The sequence below is a fragment of the Tauraco erythrolophus genome, chromosome 29 (genome assembly GCF_009769465.1).
Source record: "Tauraco erythrolophus isolate bTauEry1 chromosome 29, bTauEry1.pri, whole genome shotgun sequence".
NCBI lineage: Eukaryota > Metazoa > Chordata > Aves > Musophagiformes > Musophagidae > Tauraco > Tauraco erythrolophus.
This window is the reverse complement of record NC_141493.1, coordinates 2,593,659-2,614,837: the sequence shown is the minus strand read 5'-3', so window position 1 is coordinate 2,614,837 and position 21,179 is coordinate 2,593,659. Positions and strand designations below refer to the sequence as shown.

Genomic DNA, 21,179 nt, shown 5'->3' with positions numbered 1-21,179 from the left:
AGGAGTAAATCCAACAGGTTTATGTGCCAATGAATTATGGCAAACTGATATTACTTATAGTCAATCGTTTAATCGATCTATATATGCGCATGTAACTGTTGATATGTTTTCTGCCTTTGCTGTTGCTACTGCTCACACTGAAGAAAACCATGGGAGTACCAAAGAAAATTGGGACAGACAGTGATCCAGTATGGTGCCTTTTTACAGGATTGGGGAGTGAATCACATTACCGGTATCCCTCATTTCACCTACGGGACAAGCTGTTATTGAATGAATTCATTTAACATTAAAACAAATGCTAAAAAAAAAAAAAAAAGGGGCAGTCTTCCATATATTTCCCCACAAGAGTTAAATTTATTAGGATAAAATTTGTAGGTTGTGCCAGCAACAACCACGCTACACAAACATGTGTTGTTTTAATCTAAGTGACCATAGTGAGTCCATCCACAAACAATTGCAATGGCTTAGAGAGCATTCGGGGAGAATTGTGGTAGAGGATTGTATATTGATATGTAAACTGTCTTTATGTTTCTTATGATTTAGTATATTACGTGTGTGAAAGTTGTTTGTATATATTGCTTGTATATATGCTTTGTGTGTTTTTTCCAATCAGAAGTGAGCTACTGGAAGGAGAAGAATGAACTGGTACCGAATTAATGACAGAAGAATTACAAACTAGACTTAGTTGTGAGCACGTAACTTTGAAAAAGGAAGCTAGGAGAAATATGTTACAACTTAAAAAGTCCGCTGTTGGCCAGCAGAGCACATACCTGGCGGCCTTGTTGCACGCACTGGCCACGCGTGCGGCAACGCCGTGTCAATACCTTTGTCATAGACTCTGCTGAGGGTGTAAAAGGGATGGCTCAGAGCGGAGCGGAAGGAGGCTGCAGAGCACACTGTGTGGATAAACAGGGGACGCCCTGAAGGTGCCGTGCCTGCCTCTCTTCTCTGCGATGACCCTGCCGACTGACACCCTCCTGCTCAGTGGAATCTTGGATATAGCGGAAATAGTAAAGCCCTCAGAAAGGGAAGTAGTATGCTAGAAACTGCTTTGCAAGGCTGTACCAAAACAACATGCTAGTAACTGGGGTTAACAGTCTCGTGCACAGGATTTTCTTCGTGCAAGAAAAGAAAGGGGGATTTGTCGGAGTGCAGATCCTTGAAGAGACTGCACGAAGAAAATCCTGTGTAAATAAGGACTGGAGCTCGAAAGTTAGGCCTCAGGGGCAGAATGCCCTTGAAGTTAAGGATAAGAAAACTATGCAGTACGATAAGGGAGTAGTGTTTGCTTAGAGCAGAGCTTCGCTAGGCGGGTGTCTGTTTGAAATAAGCTGTTAAATATGACAAGCATATGTATCATCCAATAATGGTGTAGAAAAGGTGTGGTCTCAGGATTATTGGCAAATACTGTCTATATAAGCAATAAGAACTGCGCAATAAACGAGACTTCCTGCAGCTAACTCATATTGAGTCGTCTCAGTACTTCTCCAAATCCCTTCTCCGCAGGTAGGGTTGGGGTTTTTTGCTTTGTGGTGGATTTTTGTTTTATGTAGAGCTCAGTCTTGAATTTTTGGATGAAAAGCAAGCAAGATTACATTCTGCTAATCTTGAAATGAGGGTTGTGGGCATTATCCTGACTTGCTTAGTACAGGCAGAGCGGGACCAAAGTCCTGATTTTCATTTTATGATATAGCCAAGATGTTCATTTCTTGATATTCGCCATCCGCTCGTGCATCAAGCCTTAAAGTCTCTGTATCAGTTTCCCAACTGTTACATGGGGAGAAAAGATCTCCTTTAAATTAAAGTTAGAATTAAAACAGTGAGGTAAGACAGTGGAGTTTCCCAGAAGACCCTTGATGTTTAGGTGTTTGCGATGGACAAAGCTGCTGTGCTGGGAGAATTAAAGTAGAAATCTCCAGCCAAACCTTTTGATGTGCTGACTCGAACTGGGGCAAAGTCCCAGTTCATATAAGGCCTTTAAGATGCTTATTCTTATGGCTGCACACCAGATAAGTGACAATTAGAAAAGACAATCAATTTGTGGCTGCTCTGGTTTTTAGTTTCCATCTGATGCAACTGCAATCTGGAAGACAAATCTTAATTTAGGACTACAAAGGGATTGTTCTCTCAGAAGATAACACGCTGCTGGCCAGGCTGTTATCTTCCGTGAAAATTGATTGTCCCGTTTAGTGATGTCTCTATTTTCCCATAGCTGGTTCAGAAGGAGCTGCTGAAAAGCGAACTAAATTGAGGTTGTGGATGCTGTGATTGTCACTGTGAGAGGACCATTCATTATCCCACCTCTTCTCCCTTCACCTCCACAAGCTCCCTAAGACTCACCCATTTGCCCGGACACGATACGGGTGTTTGAAACTCTGTTCTGTAAAATCTACTTTCCTCTTACTTTTAGTCAATGATGTGAAAAAGGCAAAAGTCTGTTTTAAAAATGTGGACACTGGAGCTGTGATCTCTTCTGCGTTACTGTGTGCCCAGTTAGGAAACGGGTGAAGGTGAAATTTCCCATGGCAAAGACATAAAGGCTCCTTGCAGGTAGGGGCCAGCCTCAGGTGAGATGCTTCGTTGTCACCCCTCATGTCCTTTATCCTTTTCCCTTTCACTTGGTCCACTCTCTAGATTCCATTCTCTTCCTTTCACTTATGTCCCTAGCCCTCACTGGCCAGCTGCTTTGATAACACTTTCTCCTGTCTCTTTTCCTAATAAATGGGACAAAACAGGTCTTCTGACTAAGCTAAAAAATCAGGTTCTTCGCTGTTCTGCTGGTTACGGCACTGGTGAGAAAGCTTGGAGCAGCTGTCAGATATTTATGCAAGCCCTTTTCCTCTTCTATTTTAAGTTCAGTTTTGATCAAAAAAAAAAAAAAAAAAAAGAGGGGGGGAGGTAATCAGCTTGGAAACCACAATACATTATTCAGAGCTCCCTGCTTCTTCTTCCTGCTCGTTTGCAAAAGTAGGTGTGAGGAGCAGCCACGAAACGCGCTGTTGGAACTGAACCTGCTGCAGGAGACGGCGAGCGGAGGATGGGGGATGCTGGCTCGCTTCTCCACAACCCTCAGCCTTCCTCCCTGCCCAAACTCTGCTGCAGAGTTAATCATCATCTCCCTCGGAGGCCAACCCGCAGCGAACTTCAGCCGGGCAACACACGCGACTCTTCGCAGCCCTATTTATTCAGCAACACTCCGGGTTTGACACCCAGAGCAGCAGATGGGGACAATGGCACGCGCTGAGCGGGACTGGGAACGAGCTGTTCGGGGCCTGTTTCCACTGGGATTTAACCTCCCAGCTGAACTGGAAGGAGCGCCCCGGCTCTGGATGCTCCATCGTAAGAAGGGCTCCGTAGGGTGAGGCATGGCAGAGAGCCGCGCCGCTGCTCTCTGTGCAGGCTCGGAGAGGAAGGAGGTGCATGGCACTGCCCGTCCCTCCAGGTAGCATAATAAATATTAAATTGTAAAGTTTCCAAGGGCAATGAAGCACAATCCTTGTGGTTCAGTTCACGGCGAGGGAGGATATGGGGGATAGCTTTTCTTTTGAGACCGTCGCTGAGCTGGTGGGTTTTACCAGGAGCCCTAAAAGGAGGAGAAAGGCTCTATCACTGATGTGGAACCTCAGAGAAAACACGGAACATTTCCCTGGTTTTCTTCTCAAAATCCCCTGTGTATGTCTCTACTGTGGCAAACAGGTGTTGCATGTGGGGATTTCAGGGCAGCGACTGGGACAAGAAGCATCCGGTGCGTTGGCTATCCCAAAATCCAGGAGGTACAGTGATTTCAAGGCACCTTCAGCCTCGGCAGTTCTGGGGTCATGTCAGCTGCCAGTCCACCTCTGGCATGGAGACCAGGGGCCAAAATCCCCAGGGGAGCCTTCCCGTTTGCTTCTATATGTTTCGAATTATGCCCTACTCACTTAGCTCCCCTTATTTAACAAGGCACCGTGTTATTTAGGTCTTGGCAATTAGTAGTTTTTTCCCTGAGAATAATCTTTCTAGCTTCTGAAAAATCACAGGGGAAGAATGATTCTCATGTTACATGTTCTTGTCAGTACGGTAACCAGAATATTTAATATGCTAACTTTAGGATCTGTGACTCGTTACGGTAATAAGCAGAAAAAATACAAAATGACACTCTTGCAAAACAAATTCCAGTAACTATTGGCTAGAAAAGTTTCAAGAGACTTTCTCAAGAGTAGAGTGAGGAGGCTGCCATGTCATTCCTTTTTTTTTTTTTAGCTGCTGTGCAAATTGAAATGTATATTGCTGGCTGATTCCTACTTGCCTTATTTCACACCTAGTGCTGAGGTCACCCTGCCAGAGCCTGAGCAGGGAATGCTCTTGCCTGCCTGTAAACTGGGGAAAGATCTTCCCAAGGATCCTTCCACAGCACACTCAAAAAAAAAAAAAGCAAATTCATGATTCATGAAGGCTCTGGCCATAGATCTTGCAAAGAAATGCTTGGCAGCTTTAGAGAATAGCTGGGTTTATTTTAACCTTTAAGAATGACACCAATTTCACAGCTGTTAATGCTATGTGGCTCCTACGCTTTCCAATGCAAATTGCACATGAAGGGCTAATGCATTTTGATGAGGGGGGGGGGGGGTGAGGCAGAATCTCCATATTAATGTGCCAATATCTTTGTTCTGAAGTATTTAATTTTATGCTTTAATGAGAGATCCTCTTTCTGGTTAAGGCAAGCCTTTGCAAGAAACTATTTAGATATTTGCTAGTGTCATCAGGCTCAACATCTGGGGGAGGGAAATACTTATTGCCTGCGCGGTGGGGGGGTGGGTGCATCAGTGGCAAAGGCTGTTGTGGTGGGAGTCCCATGTAGGTGGGGGAGGCCCTGAGTCTTACCCAGAGCCCCTCAAAATCATGTTTGGGATTAACTCTTGCTGCAGTCAAAAGAATTGGGGAGTTGGGATCGAGCGCCTGGTGAGCCACTGGCTGCGAGGTGGGACGTGGATGTGACGGGGGTCCGATTGCTCGAACGTTTTGTGGGGCTTCCTCCATCTCTTCATCTCTGCCAGCATCTCGGAGCTCTCATTGCTTTTGCTTCAGGTGAACAGCTCTGTCGCTGTGTGCAAAACCTGGCGTTCCATCTCCATGCGCATCCTCCAAACCCCATCACTGACGGGCGTGATGCGGGATAACCTGCCAAAGCGTATTGCCGCGTGCGAACGCAACATCCTCGCCTCCGTGGGCCACGTCCTGCTCCTGTCCCTCCTCTTGGCCAGAGCTTTAGGGCTGGGGCTGGGACTGGCACATCGACCTGCTGAATGGGAGGATTAAAAAACCTCCGACTCTGGTTTTCAGGTACAAATCCAGCCCAAGCCAGTGACAGCCGTGTTTGGTTCAAGTGGAGTAAAGCCATCAGCCTGGCACAGCGATGCCTTTCAAGGGGTGTTTCACCATCCACAGATGAGTATTTCCACTGCCTGAATCAGGCCGAGGTACCAGGAACCGAGTGCTGAAAGTTCTTTATGTGTCTGATACGTGATGCACATTTGGTTTTAATCAAAATCCCATTGAACCAGGCAGTGAGGATTTTGAGCCCAGGATTACAAGTAATACTGGGTTATTATTAGTAATCACTTTTCATCATGCATTGCGCTTACAAGATACGGAGCAATCCCAGCAGAAATACACTAAAACAGATAATTCCTTTTATTAAAAAATCGAATTGTACCAAGTGAATAAATAGTGTAGTACAGCAACACGAGAAGACCTTTAAGTTGCCCTCATTTATGTTTCCAATTAACTCAAACACTGTAGAAGACAATAGTTGCAACCTTATGTTGGGCATTAACCAATTGCACCTTAAACATGCAGCGGTGGCGACACAATTAGACCTGATCTGCCTTTTTGCATATAAACCAGAGATATTCCATCCCTCTGCTTAATGAGAAGATCTTGAGCGGTTCTTTGTTGTTGTTGTTGCCAGGTTTATGGAGCGAAGGCCAAAGCCTGTAGCCAGATCCAAGTGGCTTTGTTGGAGCAGACACCCCGGTAACTCTCACATCGTATCCTGCCTCTTGGAACAAGTTCTGACATCACTTGCCCCGGCGCAGCCGGGGTTATTCATTTGGGCTAAGCAAATTAAAAGGTTCTGCTTAGCCTCTCCCTTACTTTGCTTTTATACTGTCAGGGTAATTGAAGCTCCTCCTGGTTTATAACTCGACGACGGGGAATTGCATCCAGGCGGCGTGCGGTGACGCATCACCACGGTGCAGACGAAGGGCGAACGTTGAACTGGGCGGTTACACTAATGTGCACCTGTCGAGGAGCTGGTCCGGCGAGATGCCGCGCGGGCGGCTGGCGAGCCCCCAGCGCCTGCCAGCCGGCGCGGGTTCCATCCTCGCACCGCGCCGAGCGCTCCCCAGCACGTCCCGAAGCGGCGGGGAGGTGGGACAGTGCTCAGCCCCTGGCCGGACACGGGTCCTGCTCCCTGCCAAGCCCACCCCAAACACACCCCGCTGCTCCCCGGCGGCTCTTCCCAGCCATCCCATCCCTCCGCCCGCCAACGGAGTGAACCGCAGCGCGTCAACCGGGCCGAGGAAAGGGTGGGGTGGCTGCGGACGTGTGTGCCAAAGTGTCGCCGCCGCGAGAGGCGGCGTGAGAGGAGGTTGGTTTGCTGGGAAGGAGCAGACGTGCAGGGACGAGCCAGCGGAGCGTTGCTAACTCCCGAGGTGATGCAGTTGCTCACGTCCCTCCGGAGCGGAGCGAATGGAGGGGTCCTGTGCTGGGGAAGGGGGGGGGGGCTGAAAGGTGGGCAGGGATCGAGTTACACAATGGCAGGGGGGGCTGCTGCCCTCCCAGCAGCTTCCAGCCAGGGAGCAGCTGAGCACGAAGCAGGGGGGTTGTTGACTTTGGGTTCCCCTCTTTTCTTTTTCTTATTTTCTCCCCCCCCCCATATTTCTTCTTGAGGTTGGACAAAAATCTTAACACCTTTGGAATAGACTGTGAGTGGTACAATGGTGTTCAATTTGATAGCATCTCTTGCGTGGAAATTGAAAGAAGGGGACAGTTCACTCAGGGCTGACAGTGCCTTTTTTTTTTGTCTTTACGTGTCTCAGCCAGGAAACAAATACCTCTAGTTCAGGGCAGCATTTAACCTGTAAGGGAAGCTACGGAGAAAATTTTTCTAGCAGGTTGTGTCGAGCCTTTAGTAACAAATAGCAGAACATCTTTGGGGTTTTTATTTTTGGGGTTTTTTTTCTCTTCTGGTGAGATCTCTAGGATCTAGGCCGGCTATTAATTGAGAACAGGAGGAGGGAAGATTTTTAGGGAAAATCTTGTCCTGTAAGGGATTTTATTCTTGTGTCCCTAAACCTTCTAGCAGTCTTAAAGGCACGACCCTGGAGTGGGCAAACCACTGGTCTTTGAATTCGGTCTAATCTTGCACTGATTGCTTCTTTTTCCCTTTAAAAGCTTGAGCACAAGAGAGAAACAAGACAAGTACAGGACTTTTAACTGCCATCACACAGTGAGCACGGAATGGAAGTTACAGGGGATTCTGCAGTCCTTGTTGCCTTCACTATGCAAAATGAGTAATGCAAATACGCTCTGGTACCAAAGGACCCAAACATCTCACGCAGAAATTTGCTCGTACAAGTCTCCTGCCAAATTTGACAGCAGCTCCTTATGGGTCCTTCACTCCTGAATTCATTTTCCCACTTTCTTAAAGCAGTAATCAAGGTCCTGCCTTCAAAAGGGCTCTTTGGAGACTCGATAAACTTTTTCTGACATTATAATATTTGCGTGTGTCCTGATCCAGTATATCAGACAGTATTGTACTGCTCGTTCTCATTACCAAACCAAACCTCATCTTCTGTTATTGCTCTCCGTAATTAAAACTGGTTGCTTTAAAAATATGCAGCAGGTACAAATACTAAATATGTCCCTAAGGGTGTAAATCAGCCCTGGAATAATGATATGAGAAAGAACAGAAAACGCGCTGGAAGAATTTTAGTATCTATAGGAACTACTTGCTACTAATTTTTCCCTACACTTGGACTCGAATCAGGATGTATACGTGCTCAGAGGGCCACGACAACCTGTTTTGTTTTGCAAACTACTTCAGTTCAGATTGAAACATTAAAAAAGACAAGTAGGAATGTTCACCTTGGGGGTGAAGGGGTGGAGAAATTGGGCTTTGAGTTTGAAATTCAATTTTGTGGAAAATGCAATGCTTCCACTCCAAATAGGACTTAGATAGAACGGTGATTCATCCCCCATTGAAGTCAATGCCAGCGTTGATTTTGATTTAATCAGAATCAAACCCTGTGGGATTATTCTCACTTGCAAACTGGACTGGTCCTGTTAAGTAGAGAAACCGCAGTGCTTTTGCAGGGCTGCTTCTTTTTTTCTATTTTTTCTATATTTTTTTTTTTAATTTAATGGAATTGGCTCAGTGTCACAGAACCGAGACGAAACCCGAAACCCTTCTGTTTCAGTGCTTTTTGAATGTTCTTGGAACATCTGGCACAGCTGTTATTTTGACCCCAAGGCAGGAGTACAACCTCGCTCCTGTTGCTATTCCAATCGAAGCTGACACCAAATATGCCAACACGAATGGGGCTGAGCAGCCCAAAGCGAGCTGTCAGCTCCCTCTCGGAAGAAATCGGGACTCAGGGATGGGGCAGGGAACCGGAGCAGTCCCGTTGTCACCGTCAGAGCTGTCAAACCTACGCAAAAAAAAAAAAAGACAGGAATGAGGTAAAGCAGCGGGCACCGTTTCTGGAGCTCTGCTAAGGAAGAGGCTACTTCTGTTTTTCTTTAAATTGCTTCCTTATTGACTTTTAAATTTAGCCACCCATAGACCTGAATGAATGCCCACAGGACGCGGGTTTTTTGCGCCTCCACTTAAATGCGATTTCTCGAACTGGCTCATCCCAATGGAACTTCTGTGCGTGGATGGATCTACGAATCCATCCGAGCTGCGTTTCCTTGCCTGGCACCACAGAGACGAGAGTATTTTTCCTTTGACAGAAAAGATCGTGGGGAGAGCTGAGTGAGAATATAAACATGCTCAACATCCAAAAGAAGCTATCTCGTCTCTGATCAGTAATATCTGATATCTAAATCTTCTGACTTATTCTAAGCTGCAGGAACTTGTAACTTTTTATCTGTAAATCTTCTTTCTCCACGCACCTTCCCGATTTCCTTTCAGCTCTAAGGCTTAATACTACTGCTTATACTTTCATCCCTTAAATACTCAGAGCCTTAAATTGTCTCTGGTATACAGGATAATCAGTTCTCTAGTGTGTTAATCCTCATTATGTGCCTATTAAAACGAAGATTGAATCAAGCATTAGGGTGCCTCCTCCCGTTATGAAATCTGCAAAAAAAAAAACAGGATTGAATTGGAGGGGGCTAGGGAGGAAAACCACCAAACACCTAAAAAAATTGTTTCTTGAGCTTCACTGGGAAGCAGTAAAAGCAAGCCTACGCCGAAGCCTGAGGTACGAACGCGGGATTTTAGTAACATCGTTGTGCAAGGGAGGGGAAGATAAGGAACGTGGCGCACAAGGAACAAGGTTTTGGGCACCGGGGGGATATTTGCATGTGCCTACGTGAGGTGCAGTGTGTTTGTGCCCGGGCTCGGCGCTGCGCACACGTGCTTTGGCAGCCAACCGGCGATGCCTGCCGGCTGCACGCACACAGGTGCGTCCTCTCTGCTTTCGGGGGGGGCCCGGGTCAGGTGCTGAGCTGACCCCCGGTGCGAAGGCTCCGTGCCAGCCCCCCCCTTGGATGTGCCGTCCAAAAATGCCCCTTCTCTCCTTCCGAGCTGCCGGAACCCTGGGATAAGTGCTACACAGATGGGAAAATGTCTTTTCTTAAAGGGCAGGTGATGTTTTTGGAGGTGGGGGAAGATTCAGGGCTGCGCTGTCATTTCCTTGAGCTCAATCATCCATAGGAAGTCCCCCCCCCACCACCCCCCGCGCCCCCTCCCTTTCCCACCGCCTCTCCAAAGATTAACTTTTTTTGCTTATTGTTGTTGGGCAGGTACTTTTAATTGGCTGGAAAATATGCTTCCTGTGAAGTTGCAGTTTTCTGGGGCTTGAATGAGTCCGGGCTGCCATTGGCTCTGCCCAGCGCCTCCCCCTTGGCTCCGCAGCCCGGGGGGGACCGATAAGGGCGGCTATAAAAGGCCCGGCGGCGGCTGCGGGCCCCCAGCGAGCGGCAGCCGGCGGGGCCAGCGCAGCCGGAGCGGAGCCGGAGCCGGGCTGCGGCGCGTCCCCGAGCCTCGGCGCGTCCCCGAGCCTCCGCACGCTCCTTTCTCTCTCCCCGGGAGCGCGTATCCAGATCCACGTCTTTGCTCAAGCCGAAGTGGAAGAGGAGAGGGAGAGAGACACACACATACACCCAAAAAAAAAAAAACCAAAAACCAACAAACCAAACCCAACCAAAAAAAAAAAAAACAACCACCCAAAAAAACCCACACTTAGCGGAAACTTGTCAGAGAATGCTCCTAAAGTCTGGTTTTCTGCTGCTGCTGGTGATCAGTGCATCTGCATCCTATGAAGCTGAACAGAATGACTCTGTGAGCCCCAGGAAGCCCAGGGTTGCAGCCCAGAACTCAGGTAACACCCAGCAAGGAGGGCTTCGAGCCTGAACCCTGATGCCTTAAACTGTTTCAGATATCTCTGCTGATTATTTTTCTTTTTTTTTCTTTTTTTTTTCTCCTTTTTTTTTTAATTTATTTTACTTATAAACTTAATGGCTGGTAGGAAAAAATATTAATTTAAGGGTCTGATTCAAGAGGATATTGGTGCATAGCTGGAGAAGAAATCTTCTCCTTTCAGGAGCTGGGTCAGGGAACCGGTGTGTGAGCTGCTTGCAGGATGCAATCCATTCTCTCTCCTCCTCCCCCATCTACTATATGAGTTTCATGTACTTTTTTTTTCTTTTTTTCCCTGCTTGCATGTATCTTTCTCTCTTCTCCAATTGCAATCATACTTTGGTGTTAAATTTCTTGCTTTTTAGGAAGTTGATAAAATCCGTGGAAATTTGACTGAACCATTGTTCTGCCAAACATCTGTCTATTCAAAGAGGGGGAGAGAGATATGCGACTTTGAAGAATGCAGTAACCTAGAAACTGTCCACTGCTAGCATTTATTTTCAAAACCTGATTGCTATCAGTTCGATGGTACCGTAAAAAATACGATTGTGACATTTAACAAACTTGCTTTTACAATGGCTAAAAAAAAATTGCTGGCAAGTCAGCTCTGGATGTCTCTACTTTGTGCACTAGAGATGCTTAGATAAGTTGGACACATTGTCTTGAACAATGGAATTTAAAAATCTGTCTTCTACTATACTGAAAAGATATTAGGTCTCTAATTTGGAGCTCATTAACAGATGTCTTATTTTAGATCTGCAAGGCTCTGCAGCATTATACTAGGGTGTTTGCTCAATTTCCTTTTGTATTTGGTTGCTATAGAAACATAGGGTCTCACTATTGCACCGTGCCTAAAACAATAAAAGCTTAATGCATACTAAGTCTGCTGAAAGCAAAGTTATAATTTGAACCTGTGGAAACGTAATTATGGGAATGACTCGTGCGATGGTGAGGTTATGAACTGGGGAGAGGATGATCTTACCAAATATTTCTCCCTTTGGGCACGTAAGCAAGAGCGGAGAACAAGGAGGGGTTAATTGGGTGATTTTTTTTTTTTAATATTTTTTTTTTCCTTCTCTTTTCTGTAAAGATCCTGGTTATATAGATAACGTCTTTAGGCTACAACTTAGCTCTTAATAAGGTGTGTTCTCTTCCACTAAATGCAAATCCTCACTTTTCCCACACCTAGGATCTTGATGGGAGACACTGGGTTTGCGTTTCTTCCTAAAGAATGTCTCGTAACATGATCTGCAAAAGTAATGAATATGCCTTGCACAGACACATAAGGGGACAGATGTTCAGCTTACCAAAAAAGGTTAATCCCTACTAATTTCAGGGCAATCATGTGGCAATACTGCTGATTCATTGTTAAAATGCACAGTATCTGCACGAAAAAAGATGGGATGACATGGATACCCTCCTGTTCAGAGTAACTACTGCCTCAACAATTTTAATTATACATGGTCAGCTCCATTACCTTAACTTTCTCTGCCCAAACGTCCCCTTCTCTTTGTGAATCTTCAGCAATATGACCTTTCTTGGCTGTGCTTGCAAACTGCTGGGTACCAGGTTAGTATTTAGCTCTAAGCTGCTCGTTCAAGTCCTTTGCGGTTCTGAAAATTAACCTGCAAACTGAAATCTTATTTCTAGATACTTTAAGCTTTTTAGAAAAGCTCACATACCTCCAGCGCTAACAAAACCAGCGCTTCCTCGCAGTAAGTGCAAATTCCATGCCAGCTCATTGGCAATCGCCATCACTTCGGTCTCGGTTTTGGATGAGGTTGGTGAGCCACACGCTGCCGAGCTGCTCTGACCTCCCTTCGGTCTAAGACCGTGGAGGAGACCTCACCACCCAGTGCTCTTCATGGGCCCGTCCTCGTTACTTCTGCCTTCTTTAGAGGGACTCTGGGGGAAGCTGCAAATGCACGCAATCGGAATTAGGTTGGGATGGACCTGTAATGTCCATCTAGCCAAAGACTGTCAGATGTTGCCTCTCTTGTAGCCCGTATGCCACCGATTGAGGGGTTTGGTAGTTGCAGTTTCCGTTCCTTTGAAGGTCCCTTCCAGCCCTAACCATTCTATGATTCCTTGATTTGCTGGTGGTCTGTTGCATGACTTCAGTTGATGACTCCCTTTGGCATTGCCTTTGGCCTCTCCCTGTTACCTCTCCCTCCAGTCCTGGAAAGCAGTAAGGCTCCTGCTCGCCTATGGTTGAGCATGACCCGATGTCGCGCTGGAGAACGGCTTTACGGCATCGGGCACCGGGGAGCGGCGCGTACGTAACGTTGTGCCCGTGCCTCTCTCCGCAGCCGAGGTGGTTCGCTGCCTGAACAGTGCCCTCCAGGTGGGCTGCGGGGCCTTCGCCTGCCTGGAGAACTCCACGTGCGACACGGATGGCATGTACGACATCTGCAAGTCCTTCCTGTACAGCGCTGCTAAATTTGACACTCAGGTACGGTACGAGTACAAAGGGGACAAGAATAATCCCGCGCCGTTAGAGCTCCCTTTTCATCCCCCGATTCAATAAAGTGCTTTTACAAGTCCTGCCACGGTACAGCACGTGCTTAAACGCTTTGCTGGATGGACACCTCCATTTCTCTGTCCTCGTGGAGATGGGGTCTGTGCAGGCTTAACCCTTCCTTCCTCGCAGCCCTTCCTGCTGCTTAGCTACTCCCCTGGACCGTGATTTTGGGTTTTGGCTACAGATGCATCCTTCAGGGCTATTTTCTACAGTACATTTTCCACATACTGTACACTGTGTGTGAGGACTTGGCAAGGAGTGTTTTGTGGGGCGGAGAGCTAAGTTTCCTCTTCAGGAGGAAATATAAACGTTCTTCTAACAAAGTCAGTCCTCTGACTGTGTGACCTGGCACAGGGCTTGGATTTGTATTGGAAGTCTTCGGGCCTGGGAATGCACGGCCGGATCAGCCTCTCCAGAGCTGCAGTCGCTCGCAGCAGAATAAATAGGATAATATCAGAGGACTGTGGCTCTGCTAAGGGCCCTTCTCCTTCATACTTTCTTCCCAAAATGTGCACACCCCCTTGTTCCCTGTCCTTTCGCTCCCAAGGACAAACTTCCAAGCTCTTAACGCATCTTGAGGTCTGGTGAACCAGATGCACGAAATCGCTGGTGTGCAGTGAGCAGCCCAGTCCCCTCCCAGAGGGCAGAATTGGCCCATCTCGGTGCTGGCGCTTCTCTGTCTGTTCATGCAAAAACTTCCATTGCCTAAACCTTTTGGGAACAGGAGCTCCCTGTTCTCTGCGGACTGTGTGCATTCCGACTTCAACTGCTGTGGATATAACTATGGAATAATTGCAAGCGTTTAGGGTCCAGGTCCTTGCCGTGCTTGGAAGGGGACCTCCAGCAGGTCTGTAATTGCAGCAAGGGTAATTAGTAGCAGCCAGCCACTGCAGAGTACCTGTTAACACATCCCTTTCTGTGAAATCTGTTGCAGTTTAAGGTTTTTCTTCTGTTTCCAGGGAAAAGCTTTTGTGAAAGAAAGCTTGAAATGCATTGCAAACGGGGTGACGTCCAAGGTGTTCCTTGCCATCCGAAGATGCTCCACTTTCCAAAGAATGATCTCCGAAGTGCAAGAGGAGTGCTACAGCAAACTGGACATGTGCGGCATTGCGAAACGAAATCCTGAAGCCATCACAGAAGTCGTCCAGCTTCCGAATCAGTTCTCAAACCGGTACGTGGAGCTTTCCCCAGTTGAAATGCATCAAATGCCAAAACGTGAAGCACAGAGAAAGAAAGGAGGGGAACCGAGTTGGTGAACTTCTCACTTCTCTTCTGATAGAGCTTAGCCTGAGTAACGTTCTCTGCCTTTTCAAATCCTTTTTAAGTTTTACCAGCATTCTTCTGATTCTCTTTTTGGTAAATACGCTTATAAACATCTCCAGGGGAGAATCATAAAATGAACTAGACATACGTTACTTCAAAGCCTGGAGTTTGCTTAAACATTAGTTCTTTTAGTTTGAATGCAGTATGATGGTAAACGGAGCTTTTAAATACCAAAGCAGTTTGATTCATGTGGCAGCTCTGGCGTATCGAGCACTTGAGAGCTTCTCAACCCATTGCAATGTCCTTCACTTCTTCAGACTGCAACCATCCCCTTTTTTGGGTTTATATGGCACGTAGCAAACGAGGCCTTGCCCTCCGACTGACCATGGCAATGGGAAGAACTAGGGAAGCTTAAAGGGAACTGGTGAACAGGCTCCTCTATAACCTTATTCTGCCGTGATCCAGTAGTTCTTATTTCTAGGGATAGTCTGGTGTTCTTAATAATCTCTTTTAGGGTTTTCTTTACCTCTGTTTCTTCTTGATAGCAAAGGCTGCCTGCAGAAATGGGCACGTCACGCTGCTCTCTGACGCCTTTATCTGAGCACAGAACTGCCCTGTCCCCATCCTCCAAGGACAAGGGACAGAGAGTAGCTCCCTGAAGCCTCTGCAGTCTGCACAGTCACGCTGCAAGGGCAAGGATTTCTTCCTCTAAATCCTGGAACAATCAGTGCTGAGTCTTGTGATTGGGATAAAAGGGATCTTTTTGAGCAGTTTGAGTAAATATACTCTAGAATTTGAGTGCAAACAGACCAAGCTGCAATTTAACACGTTGGCTGGCTGTGGCCAGTGCTGCAGCTCCTCTGGGGTGGCTGTTTGACGTGATCTAGAAGTATCTTGAGCCTCCAGACCTACCCTAGGACAGGTATGTGAGTGATGTATAGATGTTCCATCTCCGACCAGCATAAATTTATTATAGAAAACCTTACTGTACATATTATATCCAGAAAATTATACTTGTGGGAAGGCAAAAATTACCTTGCTTGTGTGTCTTTCCCCTCTTCCCCCAAGGAAATTTGGAGGAGGTTTGCTGGAGCGTTCCCCCGAGGGCTGGGATGAGGAGAAAGCAGCACCGCGGCATCGGTGTTTCCCAGGCTGAAAGAGAAGTTCAGGTTGATACGATGGATTGTAGAGTTAAGGAGCCCTTGGCAGGGCACTGGGTGGAGCGGGGACCTATGGACACTGGAGCGAGGGAGGATGCGATGACACAGCAGTGGTGCTATACGTGCTGGGGACGTTCCTCTCCAGAGGACCGAGCCTGAGCCGAAGCCGCTGTTCTCCTGAGGCCAAGGGAACTCCTCCCCCACAGCCGCCAACCCTTGTCAAAGCCAAAGGATATTATGACATGTTGAGTAACAAAAGCAGCAGGATTTCCCAGCTAATAGTTTACGCTGAGGTCTCCTAAAGCATCCTGCTTTCCCAGCCCCTGTCCCAACATAGCCACAGAATAAGAATGTGCCACTTGGCCTGGGACACTGAGAGGAAGTAGTTAAAGGTCATAGCATCTTCCTGTGATTTAATCTCATGGCAGGAGCAGGGGGAGAGGAAAGCCTTGTTGCCTTCGCTTGCAGTCGAGCTGCTGGAAGGCACCGGAGCTGTTTGATTGCAGCCCCGGCCGTGGAAACCACCGAGCTGGGTTTGTGTGACGGAGGAGGGTGGATGGGATCTGTTCCTCCTGTCCGCTTGGACTGGGACTGATCTAAGCTGGACGCGTGGCTCGTGCAGACGTGGTCATCGTCAACTACTGTGCACCCTTCAGACCGTACCGTTAGCAGCGCCGAGCCGTGCTCGCGCTGTGCTCCGCCGTGCCAAAGCCTGGTCCTTTTGTGCTTCAAGTGCAGCAGAAACTTTAACCTCACCCGACCTCCCCTGGCTGCTCTAAAGGCCAGAGCTGAGCCTTAGGAAAGCGGTTTGAATGTGAACTCTCATTTCCCTCTTCCTTCCCCTCCTCCACCTGCGGGTTATTCTCTTCTCTGCTCCTGTGGAAAAATGTCACGGTGACCTTAAAGGCTTAAAATAAGTTCCCCGTTGTCCTTTCAGGCAGAAGTAGCCCAGTGAACATGGGACTGCTCCTCTTTTCCGAACTTTCTCTCCCTGTGAAGATGCTCTCATGTACAGTGAGGTCCCACCCTCCCTCCCGAGCCAGCCGTGCACGCAGGGCTGGTTCTGCCTTAGCCCCCCGGAGCATCGGTCCTTCCAGCGCCGTTCCCTGCTGGGCTCCAGCAGCGCTGGGGACACAGATGAGCACAAATTCCTGGCGCCTTCCTTGAGCGCGGAACGCGTGCTCGGGGCTGCGGGAAGGCGACAACGCAGCAGTTGGCTGCGGAGGAGGTGGGCGCGCAACAGGGCAGAGCATAAGGTCCCCGCTGGCGATTTAACGCATGGTCAGCTTGTTGGAAGTGACAACTGCTTGTGTGTCCTAAAGATCTGGCTCCAGGGAATACATGCATCTGTCAGGCTCTGACTTGGGCTGAGCTTCCCTCTCCCTCTCCTGGTCCCTTGCTAAAGGCTGCGCACGGAGGGGAGGGGAGAGGGACAAAGGGGAATGGTGCCACAGGGGTGGATGTGTTCATAGGAAGGGTCGTACGGGCTCAGACCGGTGGTCTGTTTAGGCTGTCACCCTGACTGGTGATGGGCACTCTCTGTCTTTTAGAAAGATGCAATTATTTGTCTTCCTAAAGCTCTAGAAACTTGGGTTGTTTAGCAGAGAGTAAAACACACACATAAGCCAATTACCAGATGGGTTTAGCTCCTCGTTCTCACCTTCTTCCCGATCCACCAAGGTAACACCAAAATCCCTTGTGCTGCCAGCCTTTCCTTCCAGAGCTGGAGCAGCTACTCATTTAGGACAACTAAATTAGAAGTTCGATGGGTTGTGTTCCTTCCGTATGTCATGGGCACAGCATCTCCAGGTCCTGGGCATTTGTTAGATGCAGTGAGAATATGTACATTGTGCGCTGTCAAAAATGAGTTTCAAACACACCCTGAATAATTTAAATATTCTGGTTCTCTTAATTTTGTTGCTTGGACTGGTCTCCTGGCTTGAGATCAGCTCTTACCTTGCTTCTTTGGTCTTGCTGGGAGATGAGTTGGAATAACGGACGGTAACTCTCGGGCAGGTATTACAACAAGCTGGTGAGAAGCTTATTGGAGTGTGACGAAGAGACTGTCAGCACCATCAAGGACAGCTTGATGGAGAAGATCGGGCCCAACATGGCAAGCCTCTTCCACCTGCTGCAGACAGATCACTGCGCCCAGGGCCACCCGCGCGCGGACTTCACCCGGAGACGCATCAGCGAGCCGCAGAAGCTCAAACTCTACTTCAGGAACCTCCGAGGTGAGGGGTCCGTCCCGGCCCACGCAAAGCGCAGCTCCGCCGAGAGCGCGTAACGCCGCCGGGGAGCGACCATGGGTGTGTAAGGGATGCTAAGCACTACCAAAGCTGAAGTCTCTCTTCTAGAAGAGTAATGCACCCAAACCAAGTGTACTGTAGCTAGTTTTAATAACAACTAGGAACTGGTTTTAGATTTAGTCATTAATATTTTCTATTCCTCTCGAACAAAACTTTTGCATGGGTCTGTGTTCAGTGTCTCAGCTTTCCCGCCGTCAAAATGTCTCCATCTCTTTTTTTTTTTTCCCCCCCCACCAAAAGATACCCCAAACAATCTTAGTCTTAAATATAACCATACAGTAGTCAGGCCTTCAGACACCAAACTCTGAACGTACTGTAGCGCCAACGCCATCGAAGTCTGAAGATTTGGCACCAAGGAGCATCGCTCATTCTCTCTTGTAGTAAGCTGGTAGGCGACAATAGATGCACTAATAACTATTGCACATCCTAAAGATGTCAGTGGAATTCGTGTTATGAATCTGTGCTGGCCATGGACGAATATGAATGTCATATTCCTGGTCTCTTGGTGTCATACGGTCCTAATCCTTCCGATCCAGCTCCGTTAACCCGTCGATTTACCCAACTCGCTTGCTGTGGGTGATTCTAGTTACCGTGACCTGGCACCACAGTGCAAAATGAGTTAAAACGACCCCCCCACCACCACCCCCGACACACACCAAATCAGGAAAGGAACATTTTGTACTACGGAAATGATGACAAGAGGTGCCAGTCTATGGTTGAAGCTAGTCAGAAGGTTACATAATCTTGCATTGTATTTAAAAGCTAACATCTACGTACTGTATTTAACTGTCTAAAGCTTTAAAAGAAATCTAACAAAAACAAACCCTGTCTTAAGACTAGAGTATTAAAGGTCTTGCTCTAACTGTGGTATAAATAGTTTTAAAAGCTGTCATGTACTGTACATAAATTCCACGAGAGTCTGCTTAAAAGGAGCAGAATATAATAACTTTATTGCATAAACTTAGTTTTGTAAGTTAGCTATTTCTTTTTTCCTGGAAACAGTATCTCTGTCGTATTCAAGAGTTCACATTCTACTCTGTGGCCTTTTTATAATGGAAGAGAGAAAACGTTTAGGACAGCAATTATTGAGACAGGGCCGGAAACAAACCTCTCTTCTCATAGTTAAAATGGAAAAAAAAAAAAATAAAATAAATAAGAGATCAGACTGGCCAGTCCTAAATCCACAGAGCTGCCGTGCGACGCAGCGGTACCCAAGGCACGAGAGCTGTTTGGGGAATGATCAGATGGCTGACAAAAAGCTGCTTTGGCATCTCGTAGCTGCCACAGGGTAAAAACTTCCTTTAGAAAGTTGGTTTCTGGGGAAAGGCAGGAAAACTCCTTCAATTCTCTTCGGCTTGGGAAGCGCCGCACCGTGCCTGCCTTCCCGAGGACACCCGCGTCACGGCTCTCGGATCCCCCTTTCCTCCCGAAGGCTCCGCGCGCACAGTAGCCCGGCCGGGCTGCAGGGAGCCAAAAAAAGCCACGCCGTGGCTTTTTTGGCTCGTGGAAGCGAGCAACGAGGCACTTCCACACTCCAAATCTATCCCGTCAGAGTCCGTCTGCAGAGTGGATGACTCTCGTTCAACTAGTTAGAGAGCTTAGTAAAGGAGGGATCTATTTTTCTTTTCAAAAATCTAAAGCAATATAACTTTTTTGGTTTGTTTTTGTTTTAAACCACAAAGCCTTTAAACAATAACTTGCTGCTAATATATTGAAACCAGATGCAGTGGCAGCATTTCTAATATTGCTGTCTTCATTAAATGTAGCCCAAAAGTGCTGTCATAAAATTGTAAGCAGCAAAAAATGTTGCTGACGGTAGAGGGTTGTTATTTTTTTCTTTTTAATTTTTTTTTTTTTTTTTTTTTTTTAAATTCTGAATCGTGCCGTCCAGGGCAAGCAAGATGCAATATTGCTCGTTCTTAAATCACAGTCAGGTATGTAGAGTCCAACGCAAAGAAGTTTTGCAAGGTGAAAACCAAAGGCCCTTTGAATATCCTGTCCCTAAAAACTCGACCTGTGCTTAGGACCTGATCCCAGAACGGTGCACGGGCATCTCTCCGCCCCGCAGCGTCGGAGCCGGGTGTTGCTGAACAGGGAGGTCTGCTGGGCTTTGAGCAGCGAGGGCACGGCGCTGTTTGGGGAAACAGGTACAAAAAGCTCTTTATTTGGCTGGAGACAGTGCCCAAACCATGGGCAGGTGGATGGCTGCCCTGGTGCCGTGGCATCCGGCTCTGGACCGTGCCAAGCAACCCGCAGCCCCCCGCTTTGGGCACCCCACCACGACGCTGGGGACGTCTACCAGCCACCGTTCTCCGTGGAGGTGGCACGTGGCATCTCCGTTGCTTTGTGCATCCATTTCTACGAAAACCCAAAGAAGGTTTGCGAAGTTGAGTTGGGGCTGGGGAGGAGGCTTAGATTACCCCAAACCCTGTCCTTTCAGGTCATCGTAATTAACTTTCCTTTTCCAATGGGAATTTAAAGTTATTGTCCCCGTAACACGAGTGGGAAGAATAATTCCCCCCCCGATTCAATTTGCTCTGGTCTCACGGGGAAACGTCACCCGTGCAAACCAAAGCTCTGCCGCTCCGCGCCGGCACCGCTGCTGGGCGCTCACCTACATCATGAGATTTTCCAGCTGCTTTAAGGTGTCACTTTTTTCCCCTCTGCTGAAGCAGGCAGGGAGCCCTGAGCACACATCCATAATATCCAAAGCCCTGGGGTTCACCTTGCCTAACTTCTGCCATCGGGGCTCAGCTGGTCACGTAAAGCTCCATCTTCTTCCCATCGATGGGGAGGGGGCTGGATTTTTAGATGGTTTGAATTAGGTGAGAGAGATCCCCCTGGGGATGGGGAGTGCTTCTCAATATTAAGTCCAGCTATTTCACGTTTTATTTAATCTCTAATGCTTTATTTTTTTAATCTTGCGTTCATTGCAAAATGATTTCTCTTGGGGGCGGGGAGGGGCTTATCTAGAAACGTTTGCATGATTCTCATTGTGATTTGTTTGCACTTTAGATGTTTTGTGCCATTATAAATTTGCATTATGTATTTATAATTTAAAGATACTTAGAAGAGGGAGAGAGTTTGGGTTTTTTTTGGTTTTTTGCTGAGTACTGGAATAAACAGTGAGCATATCTGGTATATGTCATTATTTATTGTTTAAATTACATTTTTAAAGCTCAGTGTGTTCATATAAAGGTTATTTGAAACATATCATAGTAATGAGAAAGATGCAAGTTATTTTCTTTGCTTATTTTTATAATTAAAGATGCATAACATAATGAGGCCTATGTTGG

The 21,179-nt window shown here is 47.3% G+C and overlaps 1 protein-coding gene across 1 annotated transcript; it reads left to right on the top strand.

The window, feature by feature from the left end:
• Window positions 1-10,445: 10,445 nt before the first annotated feature.
• STC1 (stanniocalcin 1) lies at window positions 10,446-17,861 on the top strand. The gene is made up of 4 exons (XM_086628167.1): window positions 10,446-10,592; window positions 12,940-13,082; window positions 14,111-14,322; window positions 17,591-17,861. Exons 1-4 carry the CDS (start codon window positions 10,475-10,477, stop codon window positions 17,859-17,861), a joined length of 744 nt encoding a protein of 247 aa, XP_086484293.1. The 5' UTR covers window positions 10,446-10,474.
• The last annotated feature ends 3,318 nt before the right edge of the window (window positions 17,862-21,179 follow it).